This window comes from Antennarius striatus, chromosome 15, assembly GCF_040054535.1.
Source record: "Antennarius striatus isolate MH-2024 chromosome 15, ASM4005453v1, whole genome shotgun sequence".
In the NCBI taxonomy this organism is placed as follows: domain Eukaryota; kingdom Metazoa; phylum Chordata; class Actinopteri; order Lophiiformes; family Antennariidae; genus Antennarius; species Antennarius striatus.
Window position 1 is genome coordinate 5077715 of NC_090790.1, and position 16658 is coordinate 5094372.

The 16658-nt window shown below is 42.2% G+C and overlaps 1 protein-coding gene across 3 annotated transcripts in view; it reads right to left on the minus strand.

Moving 5' to 3' along the window:
- The window catches only part of LOC137608134 (voltage-dependent N-type calcium channel subunit alpha-1B-like), a 127361-nt gene that overhangs the window by 38790 nt on the left and 71913 nt on the right, over positions 1 to 16658 (minus strand). The window contains exons 14-26 of one of the 3 annotated variants that reach the window (XM_068334211.1): positions 14289 to 14361; positions 13816 to 13933; positions 13257 to 13324; positions 12776 to 12882; positions 10729 to 10791; positions 9804 to 9845; positions 7585 to 8304; positions 6816 to 7021; positions 6043 to 6175; positions 5324 to 5453; positions 4632 to 4691; positions 4111 to 4217; positions 1965 to 1985 (exon numbers count right to left, since the gene is read on the minus strand). In XM_068334211.1, the coding sequence (XP_068190312.1) occupies positions 1965 to 1985; positions 4111 to 4217; positions 4632 to 4691; positions 5324 to 5453; positions 6043 to 6175; positions 6816 to 7021; positions 7585 to 8304; positions 9804 to 9845; positions 10729 to 10791; positions 12776 to 12882; positions 13257 to 13324; positions 13816 to 13933; positions 14289 to 14361 (1848 nt within the window). The remainder of the gene's footprint in view (positions 1 to 1964; positions 1986 to 4110; positions 4218 to 4631; positions 4692 to 5323; positions 5454 to 6042; positions 6176 to 6815; positions 7022 to 7584; positions 8305 to 9803; positions 9846 to 10728; positions 10792 to 12775; positions 12883 to 13256; positions 13325 to 13815; positions 13934 to 14288; positions 14362 to 16658) is intronic. The other 2 variants (XM_068334212.1, XM_068334213.1) reach the window with 2 other exon arrangements.

Sequence of the window (16658 nt, forward strand, 5' to 3'; positions counted from 1 at the left end):
CCCGGATAAGTGGTTGAAGATGGCTGGATGGATAAATTAATAATGTTTATGCACATAGGGCCCAAAAAACCTTCAGCCAATGCATGTAGGTCAGAGGGCCAGTTAATATGAAGGTGCAGCTGGAAAGGTGACGGCTACCAGTGGTCGACCCATCAACTGTTTCTGCCTGTACTCAGTTAAGTGTCTGTGCAAACTCGCTAACAGGACAACATAAACTAATTACTGTTGAGCCACGCTGAAGCCCCAAGGTAGATTCACTGAGGAACCTATTCCTGTAACTCCTACTGAACTAACACAGTCGGAGGCCGACAACAAAGACTGTAAGAATACATGCAGCCTTAATTAATGAGCACACGGGACGTTCAGAAACATATCTCAGCAACAGCCTCATAAAGGGTTGCTTCTATTTTTTGCTTCTACATCGTTCCAAATGGGAGGACTGTTGTAATATAATCAATGGATGTTCTCCATCCTAGAGTGTCCTCACTTAACCGCTCTACAGTATATAATGTATATATAATGTATGTGAGGTTACAGGTTATGTCATATAGAAATTATGTTGCTCCTTCACTCTAAATACTTCAGCTGGAGAGGATGCTAATGCTGATCTTTGGATGAACAAGTTTAGCCTCAGTCTAGCAGAATGACATCATGTATGTTTAGCATGTGTTGAGCTCAATCACAGTATAGGTTCCATACATTTTATGCTCAAAGGGATTTCCTTTTTCAGTGTAAGATTCCAAAACATCATGCAGCTGTCATGCTTGGTTGACTCGGTTACCCTGGCATGCATCTGGAAAGTCAATGCCAGTCCTCACTATTCAAGGACCTCAACACATTGAGACAGGAAAAAACAGTCTCCCAATAGCTTTCAGAAGGGAAGGGTGTGTGTGTGTGTGTGTGTGTGTGTGTGTGTGTGTGTGTGTGTGTGTGTGTGTGTGTGTGTGTGTGTGTGTGTGTGTGTGTGTGTGTGTGTGTGTGTGTGTGTGTGTGTGTGTGTGTGTGTGTGTGTGTGTGTGCGCCAGTGAGGTCATCCACAGTCGTTATGCGTTATGACTCTGGTGCATGCTGAGAGCGAGGATCATTTCCTGTTCATAGACAAGATCTTGCATCCAATCAGAAGCGCCATTTCCTCAGCAAAACAGGATATGTGTGATATTAATTACAAAGGGATATTTTAATAACACGTATATACAGTATGTTTGTGTTAAGTTGTAAAAGATAAGACTCTATAGTCTAAGATAAGCTATAGTCTTTGTATTGCTCCAAAAATCAAAACAAGATTATATTTAGTTTTTTAATCTGGAAAATAATCAGCATCTCATTTACATTTCACTCCATTTCCTCCTGGTTTCTCATGAGGCAGAGCGTGATCTGAGCGGTGCTGCAAGATGATTATGTTTTTGCTCTAAGGAGGGACCATTTTCCCTCAGTTGTAGCTCTAAGCCTTAACCCTTCTTTTCACGTAAGTAACCACTTAAGGTAGATCCAGCTGGAAAGCTATTATCTTTTATTGATTTCACTAATCCCACTGCGTAAAGGAAAAGACAGAGATTAAGGGCAAGTGGGTACCTACAGGCTGTAATACAGTATCTCAGTAATTTGAACAATTAACCCCATAAGATTGCAGGAGATTTACATGAAGGTGAAGAGGTGGATAAGGATTTCATTTCAGCTCTGACACAGATACTGGATGTTGTGTTTTTTCACAATACAGCTATATGTTAGTCTTCTGAAAGCTATGAGGTAGAGTTCCCAATATTGTCTTTTTTTCTGGATGTCCCAATATTGGAACAGGGGAATTCCAGGAGAGGAAGGGGGCAGGGGGACTGTCGTTGTATCCCAAGGATCTTGGGATGCAGGGTGGTAGTTTTGTTGGAAAGAGGAACATTCTATTCTTTACTTTTGATAAAAGGGGGACAAAGGGATTAATAAGGGTAAAGGTAGATAGGGACAGTTCCCACCTGGCAACACTTTGCTGCGATCTGATGAGAAAAAGCAATGATAATTACACAAACACGCACGCACACACACACACGCACGCACACAATAAAGACACGCAAACATACAAAATATACAAAGACAAGTGAAAACAGCATGTGAAGACAGAGCAAAGAAAATTACACATACATGAAGATACATGAGTTTGCAGACATACAACAAAGCACTCAAACAAATGAGCCTGTGGACCAAAGCTATTATTACAATAACTATATGAACCTGTAAGAAAATCGATTTTAAATAGCGTGATTTTGAGGTTACGGACAGTTTGGAATACGCAAACACATCCTGACACGACCTATGTCACACTGCAGCTGAGAAAGCCTAATGTTTTCCCTCATATTTAATGTAAATGAGCTGAAAGAGAACTATATGATTCTTAAAGCCTTGCAGTGTGAATGCGGTCGGGTCTTGGGAGTCCATGAGGGAGATGATGAGAGGAAATGGTGAAATGGTGGTTGAATCTGATGACCCATGAATGAGTAACTCTCACCCCTTCCACCTCCATCGGGGTTGGAGCACATACATAATGATATACAGCATGCTGGTCTGTGTCTGCTGAGCAGAAGGTGATATTTCTATACAAAGGACAGTGAATTCACAGATAGATTTTGCATCATCCTGCATGTTTTTATATGCCTTTTAAAAATGATGATGATGATAAATGCATTTTAGCCATCATTCACTCTGTTTTCGCACGCAGAGCTCAGATTCTTTGTGTTCATCTGTATGAAAGCTTCAGCAATGCTGCCGTGTCGTGCATTTTGTATATTTCACCTACTAAAACACATACAATACATCCCATAGATGGAAAGCAGGTAAGTGTGCTTATGTAACGCAAACACAAACAGAGTGAATGCCAGCGGTTTTGGACCGTGACAGCGGCAGAAGACGATAAGATCCGCAAATAACAAAATGTGACATTTGTTCAAAACAGCGAGTTGTGAGAGCCGCTGCAGAACGTCTGACGCTGGCTGAGATGGACAGGAGGAAACGCAGCAGACACAAACAGGAAGACAAGCACATGGATAGATGCACAGGCAGAGAGAGCAGAGGCATTACCCCATGAGGCTCCTGAAAGCAATCCAAGCCAGAAAACAAAGAATGACAGATAAAAATTGAGAGAGAGAGACAGAGAGAAGACAGACAGTCAGCAACAGATAAAGGCAGAGAGAAGTGTCACTCTAGGGCTGAGAAATCTGACGGGCAAGAAAGCAGCACAATGAAAAAGGCAAAGGTAACAACAACAACAACAACAACAACAACAACCCGTGATTTAATTTAACGTTTGAATCGACGCGTGATTTTTAATGAATCGCGGGTCGCAGCAGCCGTCTCCTCTGCTGCCAAACCGACCTGACTGGTGCTGGAACTGGCTCAGCAGAGACCCATCACGAGTACTGGGTTGTGAGGATTCTGCCCAACTGAGGGCTCATTGCATAGTGGAGTGGTTATCAGCTGAAAGCAGGTAATTATTGGATGTGTCTGTAAATCAGTTGTGACAGGAGGAAAAAAAAAAACTTGCAGTTGTCTGCGGCACAACCTAGTTCAGTATCATCATTATCAACACCATGATCCCACATACTGAACTTGAGAAAACAAATTCACCTCAATTTTTAAATTATTATTATCATTGAAGCATAAAATAGAGAATATGTGGCTATAGCTCAAATAAAAAAAGACTTATAGGATTAAGATTCTTGACAGGAGCTGTGCTGAAGTACAATAATGTAGTATGTTGAGCTATCATGTCAGCCAGTTTGTGCGTGGCCCACTGGTTGACTAGAAGGGAGTAGGGGGGCTTTCTGTAACAATGAAACATGAGTTTTAAATAGCCGTGCCAGCTAAATAACCCCAGGCAGCACAAAAACCCAGGACTTTGAAGAATAATTGGATGAACACATTGGAGTTAGAGCAAAACAAATAAAACAGCTCCTCTCCACTGATGGGTACCGAAGACATCAGCTAAAATCACTGTGACAAAACTCAACTGTTGTTTCAGCATGTCGTGGCATCTATCCTTGAATTGCATTATATTCTGTAATGGTACAATTAAGAGAAGCACTGCAGGCATAAATGTAACATTTAAAAATAAAAAAAAAGACTCACGAGCAGGCGAAGGCCACCAGGGCACCGCTGACCACAATGAAGTCCAGAATGTTCCACAGGTCACGGAAGTAAGAGCCAGGGTGGAGGAGCAGCCCTAAGTCAATCATCTCCGGCACAAATTAGACAGAAATGCATTTAAAATCACTTCAGACAGAAGAGTCAAGACCTTTTATAGAAGCTCTTACTTACTAAACTCATAAAGAAAGACTTCATTATCAATTCTGTCCTATCACATGGGAGAAATGTAAAACCACAAACCCAATTAGCAACGCCTGTGACGATGTCACATGACAATTTTGTCCACTTTGGGCTACTGTAGCCTTCAAACTGAAAACAGATTTGATGAGTTGCAGCTTAGAGCAAATGAACGCAGTCCCATTGAAATGAAAAAAGTTGTAGTTTAAGTAACCTAAATTACGAAACTAGTCCACCATTGAGTCATCGACCTGCAAATTGATTCTAACAGCCAAACTGTTTCTCCAGGCATAGTTTATGTACCTCCACTTCAGCAGCCTTCTCACCTTAATCACCATCTCAAAGGTAAAGACTCCAGTAAAGACGTAATCCAGATACTTGAGAACCTGCAGAATCAGTGGAAAATAAAATATCCAGTCAAAATATTAGTGACAGATTCTCTCTTTCTTCAAAAACATTTTAGAAGTCAGTAAGAAATTAAACAAACAAAATATTCCTCTGTTCTGTCAGAGGTCTCTGTCAGCTTTTGCACTCCCATGCACTAACTAACACACACCCACATAACAGCACACATAATAGCCACACACAAACTCACAAACACAACATCACCTCAGATTCCCTCTGAGTCCCTGACTGGAAGACAAATTAGTTGTGCTTGTCTGTCAAAATGCAAAAAAAACCTCAAGCTACGTGTCTGTGTGCTTGTATTACTTCCTTATTTCCTAAATGGGATAATGTTTCATGCAGAGAAATAAACAGCAGAAAAACATTTAGCCAGATATGTTCAAATCAGCATATAAAAAAAAGTTTACTTCTCAACACAAGAAACTTTGAAGCTCTGAAGAGAAGCATCAGTCTGAATGAATGAGCCAGTCAGCTTAAAATGAGATGTGTTCATACACCCTCATCCGCTCCTGTGAACATCCACATCTCCATTTTCAAATACAGGTCTGTGTGACCAGCGTGTTTGTTCCCTCTAGATGTTTATTTATGAAGTCTTGATGTCAGTATGGCTCACGTTGTTGCGCGGTGCGTTGGCTTGAACGGGGTCCTCAGCTGCCAGAGCGATGCTGCTCATGGTAATGACTATCAGGATGCACATTTCAAAGTAGCGTAGGTTGACCACATAGTGACAGAGCCGACGCACCCTGAACGACCACACAACACATATAAACAGACACAAATGTAAAAAACAACAACAAAAAAAACAGGCTGATGACAACATGTCAAAATAATGCACTAATGAAACAGTGTGACTCAAATCATGTGTTTGTAATAGTTTGAAAGAACCAGTGTTGCATGGAATTTTCCATATGTTATATCTTTTATATACTGTAATCTGTATGAAGTAACCATTGTCTGTACATGTGGGTTCATTCTTTCATTCATCACCTGTTCATGATGATTTAGCTACGATCATAACTAACCTTTAAGTGACAATACCTGCTTGACTGGGCTTCTAAATTTTTTGCAGCCACAAAAAATATCCTTTACACTCTTTCTAACTGTTTTGAATTCATTTTTCCATTTAAAGAGAGATACAGCTAAACACAGTTACTTACAATTAGATAACCCTAAACCTAACACTAACACATCCTAGACATGCAGCAGACATCCTGAAAATGTTGACGCTTCAGGACGACCTAAACGATGAATAAGTGGATTTTATGACCTTTTAATTCTTATTCTACAAATTAAATTAATCAATCTTAACTCCATGTAACAGTTATAACTTACGGGTTAGTTTGTCCAAAAATGAACATGGAGCTGTAGGGAAGGATCTGTCGAGGTCTATTAGCCTCCTCTTCTTGCTCCTCAAGATCTTTCTTCTCCTCGCTAAGCTGGAAGTTGTCACAGTCAATGTTGTTCACTGGTATAAAAACAATAGACACAATCATTTAGCTTGAAGAACAAATATTACTAAATATTGAGGGGTTTTTTTCCCCACAGATTCTGTTAGTTTAAAATAATGTACTATAATTAAACAAATTGTTGTTCTTTATTTAAAATCAGAAAGCAGTAAGGTTTTTTTTAATGTATAGAATAAAATGCTTTATTAGTCAGGTGGGGGATGTAGCTCAGTGGATGCATGAATGTATTTATGTATGCTGCCCTGGGTTCAACCCTGGGCATCTGCAGTCCTAGGGGGACACAAGCCAGTGTCAACAGTAGGCCGGTCATAAACCGAACATGTAGGTTTGTGGTAGGAAGGGCATCCAGCATAAAAAACTATGTCAAACAAATATGAACGTTCTCTGAGGACCCCTAATGGGACAAATCGAAAGGAAGTTTAGTTTAGTTGGTTGATCATTAAATACCCACAAAAACACAAATTGCTTTAACTAGGTTAACACACTAATTGAGTTTGAACATGGTAGCGCTTCACAGCTGATTTGTCCAGTTACAGCCTACCTGACTCCCCTCGAATTAAATTTTTTTCCCACACACACACACACACACACACACACACACACACACACACACATGTAACAATGACATGATGTTCTAACTGGGTATGATGGTGGTTTCTCTTGGTGGGGCAGTGATAGTGACAGGGATCTGGATGGTGTTGCTGTTGATGCCGGCCTGGCTGGCCCTGGTGGAGTTCTTCTGGTTGTCAGCATCCTCTTGTTTTTCTCCAAGACTCATGCTACTCCTCATTGCCTTCAGGTGACTGGAGGCTAGACCGTCCTCCTCAGCATCTGGCTTCCAGTCCCTGGTGGGAAAGAGCAGTATATCTTATCACAGACAGTTTTATAATCTGCTTTCAGGATGCTTTAAGCCTTTTCTGCCAAATGAGATCCAATTGAGAAAATGTATCTGTTGTCCCGGGAAACAGACCACAACTCATGACAACAAACTAGACGTAGGCTTTTTTAAGAAGTCCAGAGAATCCACCAGAGAATTAATTAAGCCCAGTCACTCAAATGCTGCTGTTGGGTCTGTAAATCAAGAAACAACTATTCAGACACAACTTTGCGAATGTAGAACTCAAATATTTTCAGAGGCTGAACTGGTGGATGACACCTATTAAAGTAGAGCAGAGGGACACTGAATTATAGCCCTGACAGTGTCATTCTTTGCTCCAATAAAACACAAAATTATCATCAATGTTGCTGCTGTTGGTCATGCACATTTCAAACTATCCTGTATTGAATGACATAAATGTTAACTCTGATAGAGAGGAGGAGAAAACAGGGAATGGAAGCTCGACTGTTTAATGTGGCAGTGGACTTTATTTATCATCATGTCATCCGGACGTCGTGTCTCCTGTCTTACCAGTGACCTTTGGTTCCGTTCTTGTTTCTCTTGCAGTCTTCCCCAGCAAATGTCGACTGAGCTCGGACCATGTGGGAACAGCGTCCCTTCCTCTCTCCATTACTCTCCCCTCCTCCACCTCCACCCTCCCGCTTGTAGTCTCCCTGTGAACCGTTTGCCATCTGCCCATTCTCCTCTTTTGGAGGACGATGGGAGTGATGGGGGCGGCGCCCCCGTTCCTCTCGCGCGTCATTGGCCTCCTCCTCAGGGGAGCCAGCCTGGTGGTGGTGGTGCCTTTGACCTCCGTTGCGCCCGTGGCTCCTCTCTCCCCTCCGCTCTTTAGTCTGGGCTCCATCGGCGTTCTGATCCCTGTTTCGGCTGTGATGGGTATGGTGCCTCCCACCCCGGCCGTTCCCCCCCTCCTTGCTCTCCCCGTTCCTGTCGCGGTGCCGGTGATGTTTCCTGGAGTGGCCGGTTTGCTGAGGATCCCCCGCCTCCTCCCGTGCTCCTTCAGGAGGCCTGCTGAGCTTGTCGCCGTCCCCGGCCTCCACCACAAGCGGTCGGTCCAGGTGCGTCTTCATGTCAGGATGCAAGTGGAGGACGGAGGACATCCGGCGCCGCTCCTCCGGGTCCAGCTCGTTGAACAAGGCCTCGGAGCTGTTTCTCATGTTGTGTTTCCTCAGCTGGTTGGTCCTCTGCTCCCACACTGACATGGCCTTTGCTGATCGCTGCTGCTCCTTGCTGTACAAACAGATAAAAGTCAAGTGAAGATGACAAACTCGATCATTCATTCATTCAGTTATTAGTTGTTTTTTTTAAAAACGAATCACATTGATAGCAAGTTTTCATCCATAGACACACTTTCTCTGCTCATCATTACGTTCTTCATCGTACAAATAGTAATAAAGAATCAGACTCGCGTCTGTAGTTTTATTACTTTGTGTAATTTACTGTGATCTATGGATGCATCGGCACAAATGTTCACCATGGTAAAGCTTTCACTTACCATGCTCATGTGTTATATGGAGGGGCGGCTCAGATTTCTAAGACAAAATATCATCATTTCTAATTTCCCGGCCGCTGTAATGTTAAGTTTAATGCCTGGAATCATCACAGTGTGTTCACCTGATAAGACTTCATCTATGGAGGCACTACCTCATTGTGAATACTATGAAGTCCAGTTCCAATTTGGGACAAAACTACATAAAACTTATTAAAAAATTCAAAAGATTAAGAGGGTTGGTCTGGATGAGGTAACAATAGTAGAATTTTACTGAATAAATCTGATTGTCTCTGAAGTTTTCATGCATTCCTTCCTTCATTAATACATACATCCAAACAAATACAATCCTCATGGCGTGTTTTCTTGTTTCATAACAATGGGAAAATGTAAAATTATGCACATTAAATTTCTGAAAGGTGCCTGAGATTTCAGAATAAACACATTAATTATTTCTTTCCAAATTAAATTCCAAATTCAATGAAAATTTTCATCCTAGCAAGACTAAAGCTAGGTTAGCTTTTTCAAGTCTAACAACATCAGCATGCAGTAATTAGACTGAAGTAGAAAACGACTATGGGTCACAGCAAACACTAATTTAAATTCAAAAGGAGGCTAGAATAAATGAGCCTTTAACAGCCTGCCTGCAAATGGTGCAAAACAGTTAAAATGATCTTATTATTCCAGACAGAAATGCTATTTGCCTCAAAAAGTCAAGGTCAAGCAATGACAGATTAGCCGTGCCCTGAAACCCAAATAACAACCAAACATGAAATCTGTAAAGCTCTTCATTAGGGATGGTGGAGTTGACAGAAAGCCGAGTGCAGCACAGATAAAGTCAGCATGAAAAATACAGCTGTTGTCAAACCGATTGATGCGGCGTCGTTTCGTGATGACGAAGGCTTCACCTTAAATCTTCTGTGTGGTTAAAGCGAATCAGAATTTCATCTGTATTTCTGTCGGGTCAAATGTGTAAATGCGGCAGGCAAAGGAAAACGTGCTGTGAGTGATGACCATTGTTGATGTATCCCATCATGCATCTGCTGCTATGACAAGAGCTAAAAAAGTAAAATTAAAAAAATGGAATGAGGGTTTGGACACTTGGGGCAGAAGTGAAGCGCTTTCTTTCATCTATGAATGCATGAAACATTGCAAACGGTTTCTGTTTCTGTCCGGGATGAGTTGATCTACATGGGGGCTTAATGGGTTAGTTAAGTTTGTTCCATCTGGTCACCTGTACCTCAAGATGCGTCGGGCAGGGGAGGAGTAGACAGTATAACTCCTAAAAGACAGCGAGGAGACACAGACAGGACAGGAATCCACAGACAGGTGAGCAACAGACACACCTGCAAGCAGGTGAAAAATTGCTGACAGGAAAATGAGACGTGGTGAGGAGAAATTCATCTGAGGTTTGCATCAGGATGCGCAGCGAGACCGCAGTCGGTCAGTAAATAGTCTAACGGCAGGCCAGGGGAGGAACCCTACAGCCGCTGCCTTTAATATCAACTGTGGCTTATATTGTTTTTAAAGGGATGTCTTGGGGTTTAAGATATCGACAGGCTGGAAAGGTCAAACAGCCCGCAGTGCCGGCGCCGCTCAGAGAAATTAAACTTTTAGACACAAATTATTTATATCTGAGAGCCACAAGTTACTGTAGGAGCAAAAAGAGAGACATAAACATGTTGTACAATCACACTGACCTCATAGCTTCAAATAGCTTCGTGCTAATAACTGTATTCCTCTGCTCTTAGGGGCAACTTGTAGTTAACTTTGACTTTTTTTACATATCAACAAAATTTTACTGAGGAGAGGAGAGGAGAGGAGAGGAGAGGAGAGAGAGGAGAGGAGAGGAGAGGAGAGGAGAGGAGAGGAGAGGAGAGGAGAGGAGAGGAGAGGAGAGGAGAGGAGAGGAGAGGAGAGGAGAGGAGAGGAGAGGAGAGGAGAGGAGAGGAGAGGAGAGGAGAGGAGAGGAGAGGAGAGGAGAGGAGAGGAGAGGAGAGGAGAGGAGAGGAGAGAGAGGAGAGGAGAGGGATGATAACCACAAATGAAAGTACGTAAAACCAGGAGCAGAAGAGATGAGCAGAGGATGCGATAATGAGGGGGAGGAGAGGAGAGGAAGAGGAGATGAGATGAGATGAAGAATATTGTAATGGAGAGTAACTCACGGTGACTGAATGCTGTTGATGGACGACCTGCGAGAGAGTGCATCTCGATTTTGCTTTACAAAACTGTACATGCAGAACAAAAACAAAAGAAAAAAATGAGACACAGTCCTGGGGGGCAGGTGGACCTGCTGTCTCTCCACCTGCCCCCCCCCCCATCCCATCGTACAGTGAAGGACTAATCTGTGCAACTACTTCAATAACACCACAGCAACAAAAGGTGTGTTCATTAGCAGAGACGTCTCATCATGACAGGAAGCTGAAGTTTCATTCCAAAATCAGAACAACTCAATAAAAAATTTTTTTTTAAATTCAAGTTTAAAAGTACTTCAGAAATATTAGAAAAACTTTTCATGAAATATTTGTAATATTTTGAAATGAAACCTTTGGCTTCTCAGTAAACACACACAAAATACACATGTATTTAAAATGAAAGGCATTTCCTACATCACTGATCAACAAAGCAAAATACACTAAATGCAACACAAAAGATCACACAATAACATTAATGACAGCTAAGAGGAAGTCATATAAAGTTGGCAAACAGCCACTCCCAGCTGATCCTTTCCTCTGGTGTAATTAACCTGTCTCTAAGTGAGGAGGACGACAGTAAAGAAGAGGCGATCGCTTTTGTTGGGTGAAAAGAAGGCTGTCATACAACACAGATGCACTAAATTATACAGAACACAATCAATTCAAGGACAGTGGCAGTATTGTCCACCCCCCACCCCCCACCCCTCCATCCCCTCCCACATTAACAGAACAGATGGGAGTCAGACAGAAGCACATCTCCGTCTGCAGCGTTACACACCACAGCCATTAACCAGTGATGAGCCTGAAATCGCTGCAGCCTTCTCCTGACAGACTCACCCAGGCTCTAAAAATAGTCAAATATGGAGGTGTAATTAATTTCCACATTGGTGGAAGATCCCAGACCTGCCAATCACAGGCTGGTGATGGGAGGTGGAGGGGGGGGGGGTGTTCTCTGACAGGAACTGGTTGGTTAAGACTTCCCTGACATCATGCAATTAGAGAGGACGGGAACTACAAAAAGAAGTTTTCCTTTAAGTTGCATCTGGCCTTCGTATATTCTCTATTCCTTTAAAAATAAGTCCAGAGAGTGAAAAAAATTACACAACGTTGTGTGCTGTGATTAACACACATATATATGCATGTACATGATGAGTGTAAAGACAATTCCCCCACTGGGGACCAATAAAGTGGATTTAATCTTTCATCTTAAATAGATGCTTAGACTCATTATTTTTGCTACGTCAGTTTAATAACAGTAAAGTGTGTCTATAATGGGTTTAAATAAAGTTTCAAATGAGCTTTTTAAGCAAATAACCCTCTTGTATTCTTCGTGATGCCTGATAAACATGCTAAATGCATTATATTAACGATACAAAATGTTTTAACATGTTTTAACATCCATGCCGGTCATGCCTCATGTACGTCATAGGAACCTTTAATATAAAATATAAGCTGTTAGCCTGGAGACACGGCTGAATGGAGCTTCATACAAAAGTAAGAAATGTATAATTTAGTTCATGTTTGTGGCTGTTAATTTAATTGTGCCTTATAATAATGTAATAGTGATCTGGTAGGGACGTTATTCAGGACTTTAACTGTTCCTTACATGAGACATCTATCTGGAGATGATAGAGGAATTTAAACAAAATATTAAATTAAATCATATCATGATTAAACTGAATTACAATCACATTTCAATCTTATGCAGTGAGGAGGGCTGCACTCTGAGAGATTCAGGGTGACACACAGGAAGAATCAAAATTGTACAGTTCAACATTGTTGAATTACGCTCTCGAGGAAAAATACACATGGACTTGGTTAATTAATAAATAAATAAATAACTGAAAGCCCTAATTGCTTCTTCTATGGAAAAAGATGAATAATAGGGTGGAGGTAACAAGCAGGAGGAGTAGGAGTAGATCTGGAGGAGTCCAAGCTGTAAATCAGACACTGCGAAAGGACGACACACTGAACAAGCAGCATGTCGGCCGGGCAGAAGGGATGCTGGCAAACTTACGCAGTGATGGAGATGTTGGCTGCTGACATCGGACTGACTTCCCTCACCTCCAAGGCCTTCTGCAGGGCAAGCTTCTTATTGGCTGCCTCCTCCTGCTCCTCTTCATCCTTCACGGAACAGATATTAAATTGTGCATCGTGAAAAAAACAAGAAACAAAAAAACACACGAGCCTGGTGGTGTCTGACGCACATGCAGGGATTTCCTCAGGGTTGGATCTTAACATATTTTACCATGCAGAAGTAAATTACTACAGCGTCTATATGCCTTACAAAGACAAAGAAAAACTAAGACAGGGTTGTTGTTTTTTTACATTCGTGACCATAACAAAACAGTAGAGAAACACAAGGTGTAAAAAACGTAACAGATCCAACACATTCAGAGCAAAATGGTTTATGTTGCAGATACTGCACTTTACCTTTGTATTGCAGCATGCTGTAGGTGTCTTTAAACACAACATTCAGATGGTTGGATTCAGCCTACCTTCGTCAGCTCCTGTGCATTAGCGAGGTTATCGACAGCAATGGCCAAGAATACGTTCAAGAGGGTGTCTGAATGAGAGCAGAGCTCAGGACCAATGAAGATGTGAGGCAATAATCAATAATCAATAATCCATCCAACCTCAGCGGAACAGATAAAAACTACAAAGTGATCACTGAGTCTATCGGGATCTGATGATCAAACACTTCAGGGTTTGTAGGTCAAATCTTTTTCATGTAAATTGAAATAGTTGAATAGAGTCACTGATTTCACCCTAAAATTAATGCACATCTGAAGACGCTCTCGTTTCACATTCTAAAAGGACAGTTGCCATGACAACTTTCATGTTCCCAGGAGGTTTGAAATGATTCTGTGAACTTTCCTCTCTCGCAAAAACGAAAAAAATTGAAACTCCACGTTTAATAAATCAAGGTGAGTGTTTGGTGTTTATTTGCTATCCTGTATGATATTGTTACTTAAACGGGGATGCCGTGCTTGCTTTCCTCTCGGCACGAAGCAAAAGATCACAGTCGTAAAGTTAAAAGAGGGGGGGTGGGGATACAGTTTCCAAACAGCGTGAGGACGATGAAGTAGACGGAGGAGAACATGCCGCGGCGAACGCCTCCTTGAGACTCGATCCCGTGGTACATGACGGCGTTCCAGTCCTCGCCAGTCAGAATCTGAGGGAGAGCGAAGCGTCACAAACAGACTGAAACTCGGGAATGGTTACAAAGAGCAATGCTGATCGCAGAGAATTTGATTATTTTGCAGAGTGAAGGGTTATGAGCGCAGACTAAGTGAAGGATTATCAGCCGAACAGTTAGGGGACAGAAGGTACACAGACCAGTCATTGTCTTTAATTAAAATGACTGCTCTTTCATTCAGACAGGTATAAAGACATTCAGGTATAAAAGGGCACTTTGTCTGCATTGTGTGTGTGTGTGTGTGTGTGTGTGTGTGTGTGTGTGTGTGTGTGTGTGTGTGTGTGTGTGTGTGTGTGTGTGTGTGTGTGTGTGTGTGTGTGGGGCGGGGCACCTGGAACACAGTCAGGATGGCTGCTGGGAAGGTATCAAAGTTTGTTGTCGGAGTCTCGTCTTCAAAGTTAAACCTGGAACAACCAGAGATAGAACGACGTCGCTATCGAGACGAGAAGAACGATAATAATCACATGTTGATAACGGTCATTGATATAGAATTTGATCATTGAGATGGAAGCGTGCAGCTGTCAGAGGCGTGACCTCTGCAGCTGAGGGTCACGCCATGTGACTCCTGCTGTCAGTACAGAAATGAGGCACCGTGTTGCATCGTGTCAGCTCATCCACAGGAAATATAACCTTCCAAAACATATTTCTGGATGTGTTTTAATGTAGATCTCTTTGCTACAGAAAATACACACTGACAGGAAATATTCCCAGAAAAAAATATTCCCAAAAAAATCATTTATTTTCTGTCTGGATAAGTTTCTGACGTTGTACCTGTGAAATTAGATCACAGCAGTAACTCTGAAAGGGAAGTTAGGGTCGGGTGGGGTGGGGGTGGGGTCACCGGCCTCCTCCTGACCTCATCAGACAGCACCAGTCCAACCTCATTACTGGTTTTGTGGTGACTGACAGTGAACATCTGCAGCCAGGTTCCCAACTCTGATAAGAGCAACAGATGAAGGCATAGTGTCCACATACTTCTGGCAACAAAATGACTGAAAAATAAATAGCGCTCAGTTAGATTAACAGGGACGCATCCGCCTGGCTTTAATATGTACTGTACATGCATGAGAGAGATGGGAGTAGATGGGGGGGGGCTAATTCAATAAGCCTCCTCTCCCTCGGTACGCCATCATACTTCCTCCCCCCTTGTCCCTCTCCGTCTCATTACGGCATCTCCCCACTTATTGCTCATCCTGCCATTTCTTTCCTCCTCCCCTCCTGTATTGCTTTACCTCCATGCTCACCACCCCCTGCCTTGTCATTTCTTTCTCTCTCCCACCCCCCTCACCCCCTTTCCATCCTCAGGGTTACAGGGAGGGGTTCCAGGTTTGTGCACACCAACCTTGGTTTACTTTGATAACGGGGTTTGGGAGCGTGATGTTTGGCTTCCCAGAGACATCCGCTGGGACTTCATTAAATCAATCCTTAAAACAACAGCCACCATGGAGCCCAACTCTTCATGAGCCTGCCCTCCCCACCCCTGCCCCCCCCCCCCCCCCAACTCCCCATACCCAGACCCATTTCTTCAGACGAGACCAGGAGGACTGCATTGTCGGTGAAACACGTCTCGTGAGTTGATGGATCAGGACACACTACGTCTCACGGGCTTCTGAGGAGGCTTTCTGTTTATTTACTGAGCATAAAACCAGGAGCACCACCTACACCCAGCCTCATCAGTTTGGACCGCTGCCCCCCCCCCCCCCCAACCCTGCTTTGGTCTGCGGTTCTTGGGCTTTTTGTGAAATCAAATCCTAAACTGAACTAGTCTTTTCCCTGTTACCACGTGTGGATTAACATGACAACAAGGTAAGAAATAAAAATAAAAAATCATGATATTAAATGTATTCTATTTTAATGTATTCCACAGTAATTTACTGGGACTGAAGGTTAAGTAAGAGTGCAAATTGCTATAGCAACTCCTTTAATGAACTGAAAAACCAGAACAAGTCAAGTGCTACGCCTGCTCTTCATGAATGGACTTCTATTAACACACACACACACACACACACACACACCCACACACACACACACACTCTCTCTCTCCATAAATCCATGGAGCATTCTCAGCGCACAAGAAAATTTATGCAGCGCACAAAATAAAATCTGACATAAACCTATGAAGTAATATCTAATATTAGACCTAATCTAATTAATTAGACCAATAATATTGTTTTCTGTACTATTCTGCGTTGTAAATCAGTGAGTGACAGGTGTCCAGCCAATGATGCGATAAGGTTCACTGACTCAGCCAATCAGAGAAGCAGTTGAAGGCACAAAGTGTACAACCGCGTGAAAAATAAGGTAAAATTTAAGTCAGATTTGTTCATATTCTAATGACATTTATTAAGATTTTTTATTCCTGGATATTAATCATTAAATGCTGTTACTACTAGATACAGTAATTTATGGGTTGTAGAAATGCTGATAAAAAATAGCAATGAGATATTTTACAGACCCAGAGTTACAAAAATGTATTCTGCATAACAAACAACAGCACACGTCGTTGTGCAAAATGTGAATGTTTTAATATGAACAAAATGTTATGTCTAAAAGGTGTACATGTGTCATTTCTTCCAGAACAGGACCCTAAACCAGGTCCACAACTGGACCTGACCTAAGCCAAAGCAGGACCCTCACATTAACATACTACACATTTTTGTCTTTTTCTTTTCAAGTGGGCCAAATCACTCACATTAAAAAT